Raw genomic sequence first — 21,633 nt, forward strand, 5'->3', positions numbered from 1 at the left:
GAACCTATGAATCCTTCTTAACAATGAGACTAACTATTACTAAAAAGCCAATCCACTAATGGCCCTATTCTCCCATCCACTAAACTTCATTCCACAGACCACACCTTCTCTGTTCTTGCCCCTATACTGTGGCAGTCATTAAGACCCAATCTTACTAAAAATCAGAAATTCTAAACAAGTCAGACCTCAGCTGAAATAATCTCTAACTGATCAACATAAATGTACATGTCAAACCACAGGCCCTGTCACCTAACTCCCATGGTAGCACTATCACATTCATCCCAGAAAACACTGACTGCTTAATCTCCTAACCTCTCCAACATATAAACTCATACCCAGTGCTTCTTCATCTGCTCTATCCATTCCCTTTTATATATCTAATATCAACTTCTCCTGTTATTAGCTCTGCTCTTGTGGCTCTTAGATTTCTACTGTTTCTTTGCTTTTTACTGCTAAAAGTTCCCTCCACACTTGCATATACTGTGTCTGTTCTTATGGTTGGATCACATTTACCTCACCGCTTAACACCTGTATTATGAACTGTATACTCCTGATCTTTCTTTTTAAACCTTCTTGTAAATGTGTCATATTTTGTCACTATATTGTATAATTTAGTTATACCTTTAATCTTAATTTACTTTCATTACTATCGATATAATCTGGGCTGAGTCTACAAATGGAGATATGGGTTAGTGCTCTACCCTGGTAAACATCATTAAATAAATAAATAAATAAATAAATTCATAAATAAGTAAGCATTCCTAGTGTCAAGTATTTACAACTGGGGTAGTATGGAGGTATTAAACTCCTGTCACACTGCATGAAATTGTTATGCAGGCTTATTGATAAATGCAGATACAGAGTCCAACTGGGTAATACCTATTTTCAGTCGAGGCCTAGGGAGAAAAGCTCCATTTGTTTACACTGCATAAAGAAATGAGCAGTCTGTACTCATAGTACAACAGATTCAACGTTTGCACTGAGATAAACAGTGGAGGAGAAGTTGGAAATGAAGGATAAGTAAATTGTCATTCCTATATATGGAGAAAACATGTCAAAGTGCTAAAAAAAAATATTTCAGCAGTGCTGTGATGATTCCAGATTCCACAAAGAAAAGTACAATTAGTGCAGGCTAGATACAAGAACCAGTGAGGTAAGGAAGACCAGTATTCAGGATAACAGTGAGGTTCCCAGTAGGAGAGGGTGTGCAACAGGAATCAGATCTGAGCGTACTCCTCTTCATATTAACTGACTGCATTAAACAAGTCAGAGTGGACAGACCAACAGATCTTCTGTATGCAGATGATGTGGCGCTACAAGCAGACTCTGATCTGGGACTTCAGAAAATGACAGGGGGCTGTAATGCAAAACTGAAGGCACACAGGATGAAACTGAGTGCAGACATGACAGTGGTCATGGCAATTACTGTGGGAAATGGGAAGATGCTGAAAAGTGAGACACATGGGAAACTACAGGAACAGGGTAACAGCTTCATGTATTTGTGGGATGTTCCTGAGTGTAAATAAAATCGGAATGAGGAAGTCAAAGCTAAACTCAGGGGTGCAGCAGGCAAATGACACAGAGTACTGTGGGTAGTGTGTGACAGACAATTGCGAACAAAGCTGTAAAGTTATGGGTACAAAACAGTGGCATCACTGGTACTACCATATAGCACATAAATCTGGCATTGAAGGCAGAACAGCTGAGGAAGCTAGAGGTGACTGGGATGAGGTGCCTGAGATGGGTTGTAGGATACACGGTGTGGAACAAATGAAGACATTGTGTAATCAGAGCTGAGACCACAGTAGTCTCAGTTGCAGACAAGGTTAAGAAGAAGAACATTAAGGTGGTTTTGTTACATGCAGGAAAGCAGAACATTTCTTAAAGCAGATATGGAAGAGACAAGATGAGAGATGGAGAAGACAAGTAAATCCGTTAAAGAGATGGATGGAGTCTCTAAAAGCAGACCTGCAATAGTCAGGTATGGCTGCCAAAGAATGTAGAAGAATGATGCTGAATCTAGAGAGGTGGTGACACACGACAAAAATATTCAAGTTCTCTACAAAATGTGAAAGACTGAATTGTTGATAACGATCCTGATCTGAATGTTTTACCCTTACACTAAGCTGGAAAAAAAACATAGTGTCACAGAAGCATTTGAGTGTGCAGTTATATAGACAGTATACAGAAGACAGAACAGAGAAGCAAACAAGTCTGGTTCAGATCATAATTAACAATTCAGGTAGTCTGCTTAAGAATATGAAGGAGGTGATGGAAGAAAGGAAAAGTAGGCATTGCTGCCATTAAGGAAATATAGGTTCATAGATTAGTACTAGCCACTTGCCCTTTGATTTTATTTTTGCCTAATCAATTGTCCTATCCGAGGACTCAAACCTGCACCCTTGTGCTTACCAAAGCAAAACACCTTAACCATTAGGCCACCCTCCCAACCCTCAGCAAGCCACCACACAAAGATTCTTTAACATATAACAAGTAGCTTTGATTTTTTTCTGTGTTTTATTAAGATCACAGTTTAATTTATGAAGTGCCAAGGCCCCTAGTTTCAAGTTTCACAGTTCTGATAGAGACATCAGACATGAGATCAGAGAGGAAGAGGAATAAGAAACCAAAAATGTGTCAGGAAAGTGGACAATGACAGATCCTAGTGCAAGTACTGCATCAGTTATGACAGAAGAAGGTGGTGAAAACTGATAGCTCAATTTAGTATATTACTGTTTAGGTGCATAATGCCGCGGTGGTACGGCAGTAGCGTTGTTACCTCACAGCAAGAGGTTCTCCCATTTGATTCTCGGCGTGGCTTGGGAGTGCCTTTTGTGTGGAGTCTGCATGTCCTCCCCGTGGTTGGGTAGAGTTCGAAAGACATGCGTACATAAATGGGTGTGCCTTCGTTGAAGGTTGGGTGTCGAGCTGACACTTCAGCATTTCGTAAAAATCTACTGCCAATCATTAGCGGACCAGAGTTCCGCTGTGGTGACCCCTTACCGGGAAAAATCCGAAAGACAAACAACAATAACTGTTCAGGTGCATCAAGGGAGGAGGATGAGAGACTGGAATAGAGAATCATACACTGATGCAAAAAGGGGGTAATACTCACAAGGGAATCCACATATGTCAGGAGCAGAATGGAAGATTTCAATTACCAGTCTAAAAGTAGAGCAGACAACAGTTGTGGTTTTGGACCATTAAGGGGATCCATCAACTAGAGCAAGATGTTCCAGAAACAATGGAATTTTAGATGTAGTACTAACCAAGGCAGAGGAGGTCATTGGCATTCAAGTGAGGACAGCATTCACCAACAGTGATCACGCCTCTCTGTGGTTAGAGTAGGGGGAGGAGAAGGGAAAGAATGCAAAGACAAAATGGTAGTGTGGCATTTTTGGGAGTGCAGATAATTCCTAGCTGGGGTGAGGGTCAAGGATAATTTTAGAAGTTACCAAATAACTGAGAGGTGAACAAGGAACAGGAAAGGGTCAGAGATGGAGTAATGAGGTACATACCTCTCATTTGTCCAGATTTTGCCTCAAATTTTTGGTCTCTTCCTCATAAAATTTGTGTTTTTCTAACAAATCACTAGATTGATCTGAGGAATTAAATCACAAAATAATGACATACATTTGAGTTTCAGACTTCATATCCTTTAGAAAATCAAATGCATTTTAACACAAACCCTGCTATTCAATCTTCTTAAGTTTATAAGAGTAGTATTTAAACTCTATCCCTATTTTGGGCCTTTATCCCCCCATTATGTTAGGATTTGTCCAGGTTTCTTGGGCTAAGAGGTTGAGAGGTATGCTGAGGTATATGGACAAGTGTACAATAAAGGACAAAAAAGCAAAAAGAGGAAAAGGCCAATCTGACTACACAGAATTGTAAAGACAGCATTTGTGCAAAACTGAGGTCTAAAGGTGGTGAAAGGAAGGGCCAGGGAGGTGGACTAGATGCAGTACAAAGGCCAGCAAAAGGCCAACAAAACAGGGCAGCACAACAAAGGACCAAGATGAATAGAAGTTGCCAGAAGGGATAAAAAAATGGGCACAAGGACTTTGTTTAGGAATATAGGATTAAAGAGGAAAGGGAGAGCAGACTTGACCAAACTAAGCAAATGATGGGAGAGAGTTTAGTGAGGATTTGGAGAAAACAGATGCATTACATGAATAGTTTGTTTCAGTCTTAAAAAAACTAGGGAAAAGTGTCATTTTGGAATAGAAAAAGTACAGAGTTGAGGAAGGAGCTGACTGACCGTAGGACAGGGAAGGAAAAGCTGGAGAGGGAACCAGCTGCTTGAAGGCAGAATGAAGTAGAAAGACCTAATGAGCTATTACCTAACATCCTCAGGAACCGGACCATTGTGCAGCCAGACATCCTGACAGAGATATTCAATCGATCATTGACCACTGCAGAAGTGCCCAAGAATTGGAGAACATCAGGTATTGTACCATTTTACAAGGATGGAGTACGACTATTTGGGGAATAGCATTTCTAGATGGAGCAGGACTATTTGGGGAATAACATTTCTAGATAGAGCAGGACTATTTGGGGAATAACATTTCTATTTGCTCAGTGGCAATAGTATGGAATGTCCAGGGTCATGTCAGGGAGATGTGAATGGGTCATCATAATCAGCAAAGACCTGGAGAAGACAGAAGGCACAGATAACAGGTTGTGAAGATTAGCTCTTATTTTGATCTCCAAACATTCACTTTCTTGAAGAGCACTGTGGGCCAGTGAGATGGACTACTGGAATGGATAGCTGATAGATAATACACTTAAGGAGCAGATTAGATATGCTTTTTTTCAAGAATTTTTAAGACAAAAACTGACATGAATTCATGACCAGAAGGAGTTATCCATCAAATGTAATCAAATTTATGAATTGGTTGCAGATGAACCTGACTGTGCATACCAGTTGAAGTTATCTACTTGGACTACTCAAGTTCCTTCCACTCAATAGGAAAAGTAGAGGAGTATGAGTCAGGACTAAAATGGATGTACTGGATTTCTCTATAGTTCAGTGGCAGGAGTGTTGATGTGACTGGGATGATGCTAAGGATATTGAGTAGTAGAGTTCTACAAGAGTCAGTCCTTGGACCAGTACTCTTTAGGGTGCTTATCTTTGATATATAAGTGGGAAGTGAGAAGAGGATTACCCTGTTTGCTGATGACACATGATAAAGTAAAAGAATAGTAGTTGTAGGAAGAGTTTAAGAAAGGATTTCCAAAAGTTAACCAAGTGGAGAGAAAGTTGACAACTGAGATTCTTTGCAGGCACAGCAAGCCACTGTTCTAAGAATAAATAAACCATATTACAAAGTATCAGCTGGTCGTGTGTAATGCGTAGCAAGTCATGAGGAAATGGGTTTGGGGATACCAATCATATCTGTAATGGATGACCAAAAGCAATGTGAGAAGGCAGTGACAGCAGTAAGTAGAATGCTGGGATGCACCCACAGAGGGGATATATTCCAGAAGTAAATGTACTTGTAATTTGTAGCTCCCTTGTCAGGTCAGACACTGAATACTCTGTACGATTCTGGAAGATATGCAAGTAAAGGAATATCTAGCTGTTAGAAGAACTACAGAGAAATGTCACCAGAAAGGTTCATGAATGGAAGGAAAATTATATGACCAGAGAGTAGGGAAGTGACAGCACTTTACAGTCGGAACAAGAAGAAATAGGAATGATGTAATAATGGTGTACCATATCACTTCAAAAGAATGTGAAGGGTTGTCTTTGAACAGGGAAGACAGAGACATAAGTGGGTCCACAAGTAGATCATTTTAAGGACTAATCAACACTTCTAGTTCAAAGAAAAGGTTGTGTATTCTATGGATTATTGGAATGAATGTTTAAGAATAAATCCACAAAGCCATTCAAGAGGGCATAGGAAAAAGGAAATTAGCCAGAGGGAAATCTGGGTATAGATGGAATTCAGCATATTAAATTCACTTAATAGGAAGACTAGATAGGCTATCAAGTTAGTGTAATATAATGATATATGGACTATTAGACAAAGTAAAGGCATATTCAAAACAACATATGTCAAGACTCATAAAAGCAACATTCTGTTATTTACTCCTTATATGGCAGTTTCCATTTTATCATTTTTAAATTTAGACGAAATGGGAACTCACAAGCGGCAACGATATGAATATTATAACTACATCTACAGATTGTGGATGGAAACTATTACAAAATAAAGGAAATTTGGTGCAATTCCTTTGGAACTCATAAAATAATGGAAGAATGATCTCTAAGTGTGACGATAAAATCATTAAAAACTGTTAGTGGCAGCATTAAGGAAGTTCCATTTAAAATGTAATTTTGCATTATAAACATTACAGAGTTCTCATACCGAAATCCAAAATGTCTAATTACTACATTTTTTTCTTTTTTAACAACTTAAACTGTTTACATAATTATATTCAGCTAATTACCTGAGGAAATGCAATGCTCCATATGACAGATTTTTCATTAATCTTGATTTGTTGGCCATCGGGGGCATTATAATCAAATATTCCCACCTGTACATAATTACTCTCACCACCAGAAAATATTTGCCAGTTGAGAATATCATACACTGCTGGTGGGTCACCATTGGCATCAAAAAATATCTTCTCTCCTCCAGAATTTTCAAATTTCACATTTTTCAAGTAATACAGTAGCTAAAATGATTAAACAAGATGGAGGTAAAGTATTAGATGAAAGTCTAATTTAAAAACAGTTAAGCATTTTGGATCCAAAATTGTTTTTTTATGAATTAATTATTTGTTAACTGAGGACGTGGGCTGGTCAGAAGATCATTTTCAGCCATGTCCTAGCCAAGTGTAGCATATAGAGTTACATTTTTATTTATTTTCAGACAAGTAAGAGCAGGGCAATGATGTAGAAAAAGCTGCTATAATTAAAAAGAAGTGAAAAGCCAGAGCACAGTAAATACAGGTAGGTCTTCTAAGAACTAAAAAATACAACAATTTAATATTTAAACATAGATGTGAATACAAATAGATAAATCACTCTTCCACTAAATTTCTCCCTTTCTTTTTTAGCAGGACATAGAACAAACAATAAAAAACTGCTATCACTGCTATGCAGTGTCATGTGCACCTTTTACAAATTAATTATGGTACTCAATTCACAAGATTCAGTGTTATGTCAAGTAATTTGTGTTCATAGGCCCATTTGTTACATGGTGCATGAGGAACTCTATATAGCATATCCATGCACTCCAGGAATTATTGTCAGCAGACTTCACTCCCTTATTGATAAGAGGCATACTGCTTATCCCTATGGCAAATGAATGTGAACCCATGAAATCTTCAAGACTTTAATTGAAGAAGGATAAAGTAATACACTGTTTAACCATAGAGGGACATTTGATCAACAGGTATGGAGCCATATGAGTAAAAATTGTCCCTCTTCAAGAAGTCGTATTTATGTTAATATCTGAGCTAAGAATTCTGAAGTGAATATTTCTAACATTGTCAGTGTTTCTGAAGTGGTGAACATCTAGGAAAACAGTGGGCTGGATTCTGTAAAGCTCATGGAAGCTATTTGGGGACAACACAGCACACCAAAGGAAGACTTCAGCGCACCTGCTGTGGACACAATTCCAGACAATGCACAGAGGGCAGACCAAGTACTTAAGCATTCAGCATAGGATCTTTAGGGGTTCTGAGCATGCAAGTGTGATTCAAAATACTTTGGGCACGCACAATGCAATTCAAATGTAACAAATAGCCATGCTGACTCTGTTTCTGTAATCCTGGGTGCATAATTTATGGGTCCCAAGTAATTTAAGCAAATACTATGGATCACGGTGAAATCTGTAACAAAACCAACAAAATAAAAACATCTAAAAATGTAGCCTGCTGTTAATATACTGCAACAGGCTACAGTGATGCAGGTCATAAATGAGGATGTGGCTGTGTGTCCTAGAAGGCAGACAGTTAAGAGCAAGGCTGAAACCAAACCAGTTGTCAGATCAGGAAATAATCAACAGATATCATCTAGACAGACAAGTGGTGCAGGCTGTCTGTAACATGTGTGCCCCACACATGTCTGTGCAGACCCTGTGAGGAAATCCCATCCCTCTTGAAACCAAAATGTGTCTCAGCCTGGGAGTACTTGCATCGGGAACATTCCAGAGGCACATTTGGGGATGCTGCAGGAGTATCACAGACAGCTACTAATTGCATCCTGGCAAAATTCCAGTATCACAGACAGCTGCTAATTGCATCCTGACAAAATTCCTGGAAGCAATGTGCAGCAAGGAGGATGACTGCATACACCTCCCATCCACCCCCATGGAACAGAGAAATGTAAGGCACCAGTTCTACAACATATCAAATTTCCCTCATGTACTCAGTGCAATAGATTGCACACACATAACTATCAAGACACCAGTACATTCAAAAACAGACCAATACATAAACAGAAAGGGCTGTCCATCCATCAACTGCCAAGCTGAGTGTGTGCAGCAGATGACAGTATAACAAACATCATGGCAACACATCCTGGATGTGTCCATAATGCTGCCATTTGGAAGGAAAGTGGACTCAGGGCTGCATTCCAGCAAGGTGAAATACCTGATGGACTGCTACTGGGTAAGTACAGGAACACAGCTACGATGCAATCTAAGGATTTCCTCTCAGAAATATCCATTCTGACCAAAAGTGTTTTTATTCCCCAGAACAGGTGAGTCATTACCCACCTGCATGGATAATAACCCCATACCCTGAACCATCCAACCCTGCACAGGAGCCCTACAATAGAGCATACACAGCAACCAGAAACACCATAGAGCATCTGTTTGGTATAGTGAAAGCTAGCTTCAGATGTCTGGACACATCTGGGGGTGCACTGCAATATACACATGAGAAGGCAGCACAGATGACAACAGTGTACGCCATGCTGTACAGCATTAAAACCCGAGAAGATGGCAGTCTTTTAGCTACAGGTGTGGGTGAACTACATGTCCAGCTTCAATCCCACCACCAAGGATTTGTCGCTTCCCTCTTACTGTATGCATTAAGGTAAACATTTGTGATGTTATGGGGGGGGCAGGTTAGTGGTGGTCCCCCACTGGTGGCATCCCTCAATCTCTCATAATGTGTCACTCTGTTGGCTGCAGGAAGAATCATGTCCAAGCAGCACTGATAATGTAAATGTACCTTCAACCATTCTGACTTTGTAAATGATTAAACCTGTTCCAGCTTTAATAGTTAATTCTATGCTGAAAACTTTGCAAATACCATGTATATTGTGTACAACAGTACACAGTTAAATTCTATTCCTGTTGCAGTCTCCACCATTGAATATTGAACTGCCTTTTGTAAGGCAGGGCTTTTTAATTCTCTGCCAGAAGATTGTCTGATTGTGTAATCTGTAGAATTCCTTCATATGATGGAAATAAAATGAATCCATTTGAGAAATGATACAACCGAAACATGAAAGTCTTACTGAACAACCATCCCCTAAACAGAATTTTGACCAACGCCTTGTGTCGTAGGTTTAGTGGTACATTTCACTATTCTTATTTAATTAACAATTATAGTCTCTTATAAATGTATTGTTTTCATTGTTTCTTAAAATCAGAATCTTCATTGTCATGCTTATCAAAAATACAGTTGAGCTAGTTGCAAAAATGCCATCAGCCTACTAAAAGTTGTCAAGATGGTTTTGTTAAGTTCTTCAGGGTGGTCTCATTTGTTCTGAATAAAAGGCATATTACTTGAAAATTTTTATTGTCAATATTTTTGTCCCATTCATTAAGAAAAGAGTTTGAGGCTTTAATGTGTGTGATTAAACCAAAAGCCACACAGAACTCTTTCAATTTATAAGTTCATAGATGATTACTAGGCTAATTATACAAGAGCCTTTACAAGCCTATCCAATAATGCCCAGGCTATGTCAGTATTATATCTTAATTCCCCAGGCATAGGATGGAGTAGTATCAGGGTAGCAGATCTTTGGGCGTTGGAGCCCTGTGTCATTTTGCAGACTGCCACTGTCCATAAGGGACAGTGGGCAGTGTCTTGGGAGTGAATATATGGTTCCCCATCCATTTATTAAAATTTTTTGAAGATAGTGAGGGATGGGCTTTGTTTTACAAAAATGGGAAGTTTATTCCATAGATTAGATAGCCTTTGGGATATGCATCTGTGTCTCTAGCAAGTTCTGTTAGAAACACAAACATGGTTCAGCTTCATGGAACGTCTAATCCTTGTATAAATTTTCTTGTGAATATGTAATATTTTCATCAGAGCTAGATCACAGAATGCCTTGTAGGTCAGGCATAAGTCAGCTCAAAATAAATAATATGAGATGGAGTAAAGGGAATAGGTCCTTTAATTGGTCTGCATAAGACACGTGTCTTATGCTTTATATTCTTTAGTGAGAAACCTCTGAAGCTGCTCCAATTGGTGTAAGTGCCTAGTTAGGCACATTCAGATGGTATCACTGTACTTGATTATGGGCCTGATGATGGCCAAGTACAATGGCACTATGACTTCCTTTGACCCTGAAGCCATGTCTTTCCTTATAAGTTGAGCCACACAGAAGGATTGCCTCAGTACCATGGCTATCTGAGGGCCAATGTTTAGGTTACTATCTATCTGTGTTCCTAGGTTCCTCACCATTGGGTCTACTTTTAGGGGTGTGCTATCAATATTATAATTTGCATGGATATCTGATTTACTGAAGGGTATGGTTATTTATTTTTTAGCATTTAGTCTTAGACCATGGTTTTGGCACCAGTCGTTTGTCATTTTTGACCTGCTTATAGAATGCCAACATTGTATGGAGACTCAATGATCACTCCCAGCCTACAGTCATCAGAGAAATTGGTGACCCAGAGGGCCCCAATATTGGCCTTCACTTCAGAGAAGTATATACCGAACAGAAGGGGTCCCAACACTGAGCCCTGTAGAACACCACTAGTAACAGGTTTCTTATCAGAAGTGGATTTGCCTACCTGAACAACATGGGTCCTGTCAGTGAGTGAGTTTGCTACCCAACTGTCAATGTAGGGGTTTATGCCTGACTCTGTAAGTTTATCTATGATCCCCAAGTGGGGGATTTTGTCAAAAGCTTTGGCCAAGCCTAGATAAGTGGTGTGTACTGTTTTACCTTCATCCATGGCTCCGGTGACTTTCTTGAAGAAGTCCAACAGATTAAGCAGCCAAGACTTTCCTTTGACAAAGCCACATTATGTTTAGTCAAGTGTTTGGAGATTTCCTATGTCATTACTGATCAGATCTATGATAACTCTCTCCATGGCCTTGCAGATAAGACTGGTCAAGCTTATGGGTCTGTAGTTTCCAGGATCAGTTGATGGGCCTCCCTTGTATAGAGGGACTACTGTTGCAGTCCTCCATTCGTCTAGGACAAAGCCCATCTGGATGCTGTGGTTAAAAAGGGTTTTGACCCTAATAGATTTTGTTTTAAGCTGTTTAAGAAGAGTCATGGAACATTGTCTGGACCCATGGAGGATGTGTTTTGGGCACTAGTGAGTGGAGTAAAGTCCTATTCCTTTGTAATGACCAGTAGACGATGTTTGTGGGTATTTCTTTGAGTGTGGTAGGAGGTGATGGGGGAGAAGTTTGAACTGAAATTATCAGCCAGCAGGTTTGCTATAGTTAGAGGCTGGGTATAAGTGTTGCCATTCATGATTAACTTGGCACATTGCGCAGAGCTTCCCCTGAGGTTATGAACATAATTAAAAAAGCCTTATGGTTATCTTTCACCTGGGAGTCCATCTTTGCCTTGTAGTTTGATTTAGCATACATAGATCCCTAAGTGATTACTGGGCTAACAACTCCAGGGGTTCTTTGTAAGCATAACCATACTCCCCAAATGTATTTCATAAGTTTTGATACCCTAAGGTTATTTTAAGGGGTATAAGTAGGCTTGATCATGGATAGTAAAGCTTTTATTGGCTGCTTCTGTCTAATAGAGACATAGGTGCAAGCCCAGGGGTACATTTCTGATTCCTTATCCACTGGTTCAAGTTACATTTAAACTGGGTCAGGGAACTCTACTTCACATAGATGGGAAGCCTCTTCCAGAGAAAGGGTAGCCACTGAGCAGAGGATAATTGACTTTTATGACTGGCTTACTTCAAAGGAGTAGGAGTAGGAGTCATTCAAAGGAGGTGCTATCTTTTTCAAGTTGTAAAATTCTTCATTTTCATTTGAACCCTCAGGTACCCATACATAGCTTTAAAATCAAAAACGTATCCTAAAATGAGTTATTAAGTCCATAGGAAATCAGGTCCAGATCACAAATGGAATGTCCTAATTTCCCTTTCTCTTGTTAGTCTTGGCATATTAGACAGGATTCTAACTCATTGGTTCATAGGTTCATAGGTAGGTACTAGGCTTTTGGCCCAAGGGCCTAAGTAAGCCTAGCCAACAAGGTTCCCTGGCGTATGCCATCCAAGAAAGGTAATTTCCTGTACCCCTGTCGAGCAGAGCCACAGAAGTTATCCCTGGGGTGTATTTCCTATTTCCCATCCACTCATCAAGACTTTTCTTGAAGAGTGCTAATGAGGAACTTTGCTTGACATAGATGGGTAGCTTTTCCAGAGTATAGGAAGTCTCTGGGACAGGAATCTATCCCTCCAGCATGTCCTGTTTATTGAGGTGACAAGGTTTAGGTCCCTAGAGCATGTAGCTAGGAGAGATTGGGATTTCTTTAGGTGTAGCATGTCCAACAGCTCTGGGTTTAACATAGATTTATATGTTAGGCAGAGATCTCCTCAGAGTAGGTGATATGCTACAGAGTAAAGCTGGAGTTGTTTGAGACAGTCAGTGTAGGGCATCTGTTTGAGGCCAGCAATCCTCTTTGTGAGGTACTTCTTTGGCCTTTCCAGCTTCTGCAGATGTCTTGTGAGGTACATTCCAAAAGGAGTGTTGTACTCTATAATGGGTCTAATGAGTGCCGAGTACAGGGGAACAATCACCTCTTTTCTCCTGGATGAGAACCCTTTTGTGATGAGGTGTGCCACATAGAAGGATTTCTGACTACTGTGGCGATGTGATTATCAAAGGAGAGACTACTGTCCACCTGGGTCCCAAGGTCTCTTATCACACATTCGGCATTAAGTAGACTGCTGTTTATGTGGTAGTTCATGGGTACAGAGTTTTTACCAAAGAGGATGACAATGCACTTTTTGGCATTGAGCTTAAGGCCATGCCTCTGACACCAGGCATCTGTCTCAGTGAGGCCCTTCTGTAGGATTTCCACATCATTTGGGGACTCAACTATGGCTCCTAGTTTGCAGTCATCTGTGAACTTCATTAGCCAGAGGCCTTCTGTGTTAGCCTGTACTTCAGAGAAGTAGATACCAAACAGAAGAGGTCCTAGGACTGAACCTTGTGATACTGCACTTGTCACTGGTTTGAAGTCAAATTTGGAGTCTGCATCTTTTACAGTGTGGGTTCTGTCAGTGAGCCAGTTGGCAACCCATCTTGTGACATAGGGATTTATACCTAGTTTAGTGAGTTTAGCTATAATTCCAGAATGAGGGATGGTGTTGAAAGCCTTGGTGAGGTCAGGATAGGCTGTGTGAACCACCTTACCCTCGTCTACGGCTTTGGTGACTGCCTCAAAGAAGTCAATCATGTTCAGAAGGCATGATCTGCCTTTCACAAATCCAAACTGGGTGGGGTCCAGAGTTTGGAGGTTACCAATGTCTTTGTTTATGAGTTCCATGATGACACGTTCCATGGCCTTGCAGACCAGGCTCATCAGGCTAATAAGGCGATAGTTCCCAGGATCAGTAGTGGCTCCCCTTTGTGGAGTGGGATAACTGTTGCTGTGTGCCATTCAGTGGGCACAAAGCCTGACGTGAGACTATGATTGAACATGGTGCTTAGAAGGGAGCCAGTTTGTTCTGAAGTTTGTGTAAAATGCAGACTGGGATGTTGTCCGGTCCCATGGATGCTGTGGTTTTGGTTTCAAAGAGTGCAGCTTTTACCTGCATATATGTGATTACAGGGATTCTGCATTCTTCCTGTATAGATACGGGCCCTTTAGGGGGTGAGAGGGGGGTAAAGTTAGCACTGAACTTATCTGCCAGGATGTTGGCAACATCAGTCGGTTCTGTCATTTTTGTGCCGTTGTGCTGTAACTCAGAGCAGATCTGGGTGTTGCCATTAAGATTCTTGACATAGCTATAGAATGCTTTGTGGTTGCTCTTAGAATCAGTGGTGATTTTGTTTTCTTAGCTAACTTTGGAGGATTTTATAAGGGATCTCAGCTTCTTACTGAGGCTGACCAGGGAGCTCTTCCACTTATGGGGTTTTACTCTCTTTTGCAACAGTTACTTCCTTCTGTTGTAGAGTTTGTTTATGGCAGGGGACCACCAGATTGGCTTCCTTTTTTTGGAGGATAGTGTCTTGGTTCTGTTTAGTATAGCATGATCCATGCACTCATGTAAGTGCTTATAGAGTGCATTTGTGTAGGATTCAGCAGTTGTAATTATATTGTCCATCTACATGGGTGTCATGAAGTTCACCACTTCTGTCTTAAGAACCATGAAGTTGGCTTTGGAGAAATTTCTTACCATGGTTTTCTTAATGGTGGGTGGGGGTGGGATGCAGATATCTAGGGTGATTAGCTTATGATCGGATCTGACCAACGAGGAGTTGACTTCAGTTGTGGAACACCGGTCAATCATGTTGGTAATGACTAGGTCTAGGATATCTTTGCCCCTGGTGGGAGTGTGGATAAGTTGATCCAGGACAATGGAATTCATGAATTCCAGAAAGCACTAAGTGAAGAAGCTGGTAATTAAGTAGTTTTCCCAGTTAATGGTGGGGTAGTAAAAATAGCCCATTATTAGGGTGTTTGGTTGAACCAAAATATTTTCCAGTATATCAGGAAAAGAGGAGTGGGAATCTTGGGGCATGGTGGGGGATCTGTAGCAAGTTACAATTTGGATTGCAGTTTTGCCCAGAGTTAGTTGCACTTGGATAACCTTGGATGCATTATGCTGCTTAACTATTCTGGAGGTGTGGATATCCTTAATGAATATGGACACACCACCGCCTTTGGTGTTTTTGTCCAGGTTAGCTGGCCAAAAAGTGTGGTATGAGTTATAGCCCTGTAATGCAGGGGTGCTCTCTAGAGCCTTGAACCAGGTCACAGTCACTGCACAGATATCGATGTTCTCCATTTTAAGGAGTGCCTTGAGTGAGTGCAGTTTGAGATTTAGACTTTTAGCACTGAGTAGCATTACCCTCAGTTTTTGCTTGCATGTTCCTGTTATTGTGGTGAATTTGTCATTTGAACCTTGCCTAAAAAAGGCACTATAGGGGCGGCAAGACCCTTAGCCAATATCTGGAATCCCAGGGGCAACAGGTGCAGGCCATCTCTGGCAAAGCATTGTGGTCTGTCGACCATGTCGTCCCAGGCAGACAGATACTGGATCCCCTTAGAATGACACCAGAAGCTTAGCCAATTGTTGAAGTCAATCATTTTGTCCTTGTACTGCGGAATCATTCTGGGTGATGGCAGGATGTTATTCAGGGCTAGGGTCATACCTGCCTGGGCTACAAGATCGGAGAGCTCTTCCATGTCTCTTTTCATGTAGTCCAGGGAGGTACATCTCAGGTCATTCACACCAACATGGACAATGACAGAGTCATATTTGTACTTGTTGTGGAGTGACCTGAGTGAGTGGGTTATGTGATGGATCCTGGGACCTGACAGGCAGCTGACAGTAACCTTCTCCTTGTTTAGCCTGGTGAGTGGGACATCAGTATGCCTGACTATGGAGTCACCTATGACTAGTGTGTTGGGCACGTTGTTTTGCCTTATGGGCTGTGGTTTATTGGCACACTGAGTCTGTGGGCTATGTGTCATACTAGTCAATGGTATAATCATCTCATTGATGCTACTTGTAGGCACCAAAGTTTGAAAGGTCTAAGCATCCTCAGCTACTGATGACAACCTCTTTGGAGAATCCACCCATTGCTGCATTGCAGTACCACAGTGGGGAGTATATACAGACTGTGTCAAAACCTAGCAAGTCTCACCAATACAAAACTGTGCATGCTGCTAAGAACCCAACAAAAAATTAATGTGGATATATAAATAAGGATTAAACTACGTATATTACATTTTCAAGCAAATAAATATCAAACAGCATTAGCTGTTGCACTTCACATAAGAAACAAAATTTCATCAGACTTATTCCACCCATTGCCAACAGAATATAAATACCATAAACGGATCATGTGATCCACACATTACATAAATTAATCTATCATATATGCAATAAGTACACTTACCATATTTATAAGTGTGAGAATTAGATGATAATTAAAATTTAAATAATTCTTAATTCATTTCATACCTATATGCTTTGTATACTATTTGTTTTTCCATGAAAATGTCTGTAGTGGAGAGAATAAATCAAGTGTTTTACATGTGATCGAATAACTTAACTCTTAATTGATGGTATTTATTTTATTAGATTTTTTATACAGACTTGATTCTCTTCAATTGTTTCCAATTATAAATAAATAAAGAATTATTGTAGTCAAGAATAGATCATACAAACGTTTTTAAAAGGGAAATGCACTTAAGTTGCTATCTTAATCTTATTAAACCTTTTTATATTGAGGCAAGTTTTCTAATTATGATAATATAATATTCAAAAGAAAATCAGAATATATGTAGATACCCATGTCCTTATACACATATACTTTTTCAAGGACTTTAATTTCCAGTTTATGTGGTTGTGTGATCCTTGATTTACCAAAATACTTGACCTGACATTTTCTCTTGATAAATTGTATACCAGTCATGCTAGCCCAATCTGCAAACTTTTTAATATTTTTATTGAATGACAAAAAAAATCCTCATTAGTGATGACTATATACTCTAATTTATAAATCATCCACATACTTCACATACCAGCTTGGACTCTCAGCAGGAGATGTAGAAAGTGCCATGTTAAACACTTGTTGTACACCTGAAAGAACTGGTAGGTAATCAAAGAGTGTGTCTTGGACTGAGGCACATTAGGTTCTGCCTATTCCAGTCGGTAATTCAATTTATCAAATATTTGATATTCTTTGTGTTTCACTGTTGCAGTCATTATATTTGGGTTATCTGCCTGCAGGTAGCCCTCAGCTGGCCTGAATATCAAAGTCTTGGATCCCTGTGTCAGATGCTGTCTCTTATTCCAGGACGTCAGGTCATCAGGGGTATAAAGCATGCAGCCGATGCCATTACATCCATCTTTCTTGCCATGTGATGCCCAAAGCAGAAGCAGTTCTCAAGTGCCGGTTGGCCAACTCCAGAAATTTTCATTTTCAAGTTTCAGAACCGAAATCTTCAAAAAAGCTAAGTACCAATTGGACAAATTCTGCACAAGGACTCCCCACAGACAAGTTTGGAAAGTGGATGTCCTGTCCTTCACCTGGGAAAGCCTCTCAGTTTATGCATTTCCCCCTCTGCCTCCCCTCGCGAAAGTTCTGCTAAAGATCAAACAGGACAAACCAAGGACAATACTGATTGCACCAGACTGGCCACGCCAGCACTGGTACCCCCTCTTGCAGTATGTCATTGTTGGAACCATGGCATCTGCCTCAGACCCCTTCCCTGCTGTCCCAGCAGGAGGGCCAGATTCTTCACCCCAAGCATCAAACCCTGAACCTTGCAGCCTGGCTAATTCCCTGAGCTCTCCAATGGCATCCCTCAGTAAGCAGGTGCTAGATGTCATTCTGGAGGCAAGGAGGCCTAGTACTAGAAAATCCTATGCTGAAAAGTGGAAAAGATACTGTTCCTGGAGTCAGAATCAGGGGATGGGTACAGCAGTGCACAGCTTACCGCATATTCTTCAATACTTAACAGAGATGCTCCACAAGGGCCTTTCCTTCTCATCAATTAAAATTCATGCCTCAGCCATTTCAGCACATTATAATACTAAGCCACCACTCTTCTCTCACCCCCTGCTGAAACAATTCCTCAGAGGGGTCAAAAATTTAAGACCACTCAGGAAAGCCCCTACTCCAGCCTGGGACCTTAACTTTGTATTGGAAAAGCTCATTCTACCTCCTTTTGAGCCAGCTGTAACTGCAGAGTTGAAATTCCTTATTTGGAAAACAGCCTTCCTTCAAGCCATCACTTCAGCAAGAAGAGTGTCTGAATTACAGGCCCTCATGGCAGTGGAGCCCTTCATCATCTTCCATGCAGACAGGGTGTCCCTCAGGACCAATCCTTCCTTTATGCCCAAGGTGGTATCCAGTGTGGCCCTTAATCAGTCCATTCATTTGCCAACCTTTTTTCCGAATCCACAGAACAAAGGAGAATGAATACTGCACTATTTGGATGTGCACAGACAACTTAGATTTTATTTGGACAGGACTAAGCCTCTAAGAAAAACTGAACAGCTGCTAGTTGCCTTTGCTGCAGGGGCAGCGGGGGAGGCCATTTCAAAGCAAACTATTTCTAAGTGGATAGGCCATTGCATTCATTTCTGCTATAATCACCATGGAAAACCTACCCCACACGGGATAAGATTACATTCCACCAGGGCTGCATCTACCTCTACAGCCTTTCTCAGAGGTGTCCCTACTAGGGACATCATAGAAGCTGCTACCTGGAGCTCTGTACATACCTTCACCAAGCATTGCCACTTGCCTATTTTTTCTAAAGCCAGAGCTGGTTTTGCCACTGCAGTCTTGCAGGGCTTAATAGCGGGTCCTATTGCTCTCTAACTGCCTCCTCCCTTCCTTATCTTTGGGAATCTACCCAAATGTAATGACTGCAACAGTGAAACATGAAGAACATACTTCAGTTGTGTACACTTACCATAAATGTAGATGTTCAAGTGTATTCACTGTTGCAGTCCTGGTTACCCTCTCTCCAGCCCCCTGACTTCTCTTGGCTATACATTTCTTCTTGTTTAGTGCATTTCAGCTTTCTGGTGTATTTGCTTTTTGTTGGAAGTGTAACTTTATATATAATTGCTTCCCATTTTAGGGGCACCTGACATCTGGGGCAAGAAAAACTGATGTAATGGCATCAGCTGCATGCTTTATACCCGTGATGACCTGAAGTCATGGAAGAAGAGACAGCATCCGATGCAGGGATCCAAGACTTTGATATTCAGGCTGGCTGAGGGCTACCTGCAGGCAGATAACCCAAATGTAATGACTGCAACAGTGAATACACTCGAACATCTACATTTACTCCAAAGTTGTAAACAGTGAAGAATGAGGAAGACTGTCAAAAGCCTGTCCAACACAGAGATGTTGATGAATTGCAGTGCTAATTTGGACATAATATTCAACCTTATTAGCAAAGGTAGATCTGCTAGAAGTGGGCCATGCTGGTAAATATCAATATTACTGGAGTGATTTTATCTAATAATAATGTTAATAGACATATTTTATAGCATTTACACATTAAAGATGTCAGACTTATTACTATGTAGTTTGCCATAATGAGACAATTACCATTTTTGAAAAGTGTGGTAGTAATTGACCTCTTTAGGTAAGCTTTTTTTCAATAGTTTGGCAAACATGATATGTAGAATTAGATTAAATCATTTTGAAGGCTAGATGTAGTCAGGATCCATAGATTTGATAGTATCAGTTCTTTTCAGTGAGTAAATAATTGAGTTCTCAGTTAAAAGTGGGCATATTTTGTGTGTTGTGGATACTGAATATGTGAAGGAAACCTTATCGTATATAACATAATTCCCAGTATTTGAAAAATAATCATTAAGTGCATTAGGTATTTCAGTATCAGTAATGACTTCCTAGTTTATTAACATTGAATATATAAAATCTTTAGGATCAATCTTTAGGATTAGCTTTAGAATTGACACATTTATAAAATAATGTATTATTGTCCTTATTGCTTACCAGCATAGTCTCATAAAGTTTATATTGTTTTAATTATGGCTTTAACCTTTTCGTAATTTTGTTTATCGTTTTCGTAATCTTTACTGTGTGATATCTTTTGACTACTTAAAAATATGTTCCTTCTTTTTATACAGTTTACGCAGTTTTGATTCACACCTTAAAAATAATTTATTTATTCTGATTTAAACTAATAAATCCAGTTCTATAGATGCCTACAAGTAAAACCAAAAGAAAAGGCACTACATCTGATATTTCCAGCAGCATAATCTAAATGATTGAATTTGCAATTGCAATTAAAATCATAAGACCTCTGAGTGTTGTGCTGACCATGAATTTTCTTTGCATGCCCCCTGTAATTTATTAGTAATTCCAATATAACCCTGGTGTTCGGAGTCTCAAGAATGTCTTTAATATTTAAATTATTATTTTTTTAAACTGGAGTACCTCATTTACATTTTTAATTTTTGAAGTAACTAGTAAAATATTCTAGTTTTGAAGTGTAACATCTCTAATAGCTTGGCTCCCTAGATGATTGAGGAGCACACAGATCAGTGCCCTAGTTATATTGTCTGATACAGTGCGGTAAGTTTTGCTCACATATATTTCTGGGAGTCCATATAAAGTATTTTTAGCCATCAGTATCTTATGTTGTAATTAATTTCCAAATTGACTGGAATAACCACTTTCAACAAAAATCATTTTTATTTTTTCCTTAAAATACTCTCTTCAACAGTAAGTTTTTGATCCTTATCATTTACTGCTTAACAATATCCCTTTTTATATGCAAAAAAAAATGCATTTAGGATGCATATCTTTAAAGTGCAAATAGGAATGACTGCCTATTTTGTTTCCTACATTTCAAAGTAGTAAAATAATTATTTTTGTGAATAACAATATTTGAAAAGGTTGCATTGAATTTATATGAAAAAAGAACTTCAGGAAAGAAGTATTTAAAACATCACAATATAAATTAAACTGGCTGCGTTCTCCTTACAAACAAAAAAGAGAGAAAGAGACATCATCTATGAAATGAAAATAAACATAAGTGTTGCAAAACAACTGATGTGTCTGCATGTGCAAAAGAAAGAAAAAAGAAAAACTATGATGTATAAGAGGGGGCCATTATAACCCCCATGGTAACTGCCTCTTGCTGCTCAAACACAATACCAGGAAATAAAGAAGTTATTCTGCAGACATAATTCAGGCTATCCATACAAAATAATTAATATATCTGTTAAAACAGACTATAGGTATACATAATCATTAACTTGTAAAAGGCCCCACATTATTTGGAATAACTCCATAGAGGTACTTCCAGTAGCTAAATGAAAAAAGTCCCATCAAATACAATATTTCAATCAACAAAAACTAAATGAAAACTCCAGCTGAGGTAGAACTTCCACTGAGTGACCTCTCAAACCTCTTGTATCAGAGGCATATGGGATACATGCAAATGACCCTTGTGAACATCAGATGTTTCAGCTATATGCCAATTCTGAATGTCCATGACTTATTTCTTTTTTAAGTCATTTCAATGGACAATTTTAGGATAATATAGCCAAACCCCATTACCTGTGGATATGCATATTTCAGCCTTGTTTTGACCTCATCAGCACAGCACAAGCAGAGTGTTTGACTAAGCATAAGAAGCACAGGGCTGTTATACCCAGCTGATGTCCAGTACCATTACAGAGACTGCAAAATATCCCAACTAACAAATTAAAGCAA

The 21,633-nt window shown here is 39.7% G+C and overlaps 1 protein-coding gene across 1 annotated transcript in view; it reads right to left on the reverse strand.

The window, feature by feature from the left end:
* The window catches only part of LOC122791525 (extracellular calcium-sensing receptor-like), a 115,450-nt gene that overhangs the window by 27,416 nt on the left and 66,401 nt on the right, over window positions 1-21,633 (reverse strand). Inside the window, exon 2 of the mRNA XM_044059267.1 lies at window positions 6,457-6,684. Within this exon, the coding sequence (XP_043915202.1) occupies window positions 6,457-6,684 (228 nt within the window). The remainder of the gene's footprint in view (window positions 1-6,456; window positions 6,685-21,633) is intronic.

This window comes from Protopterus annectens, chromosome 17.part0, assembly GCF_019279795.1.
Source record: "Protopterus annectens isolate FY-2018-M chromosome 17.part0, PAN1.0, whole genome shotgun sequence".
Taxonomy (NCBI): domain Eukaryota; kingdom Metazoa; phylum Chordata; order Ceratodontiformes; family Protopteridae; genus Protopterus; species Protopterus annectens.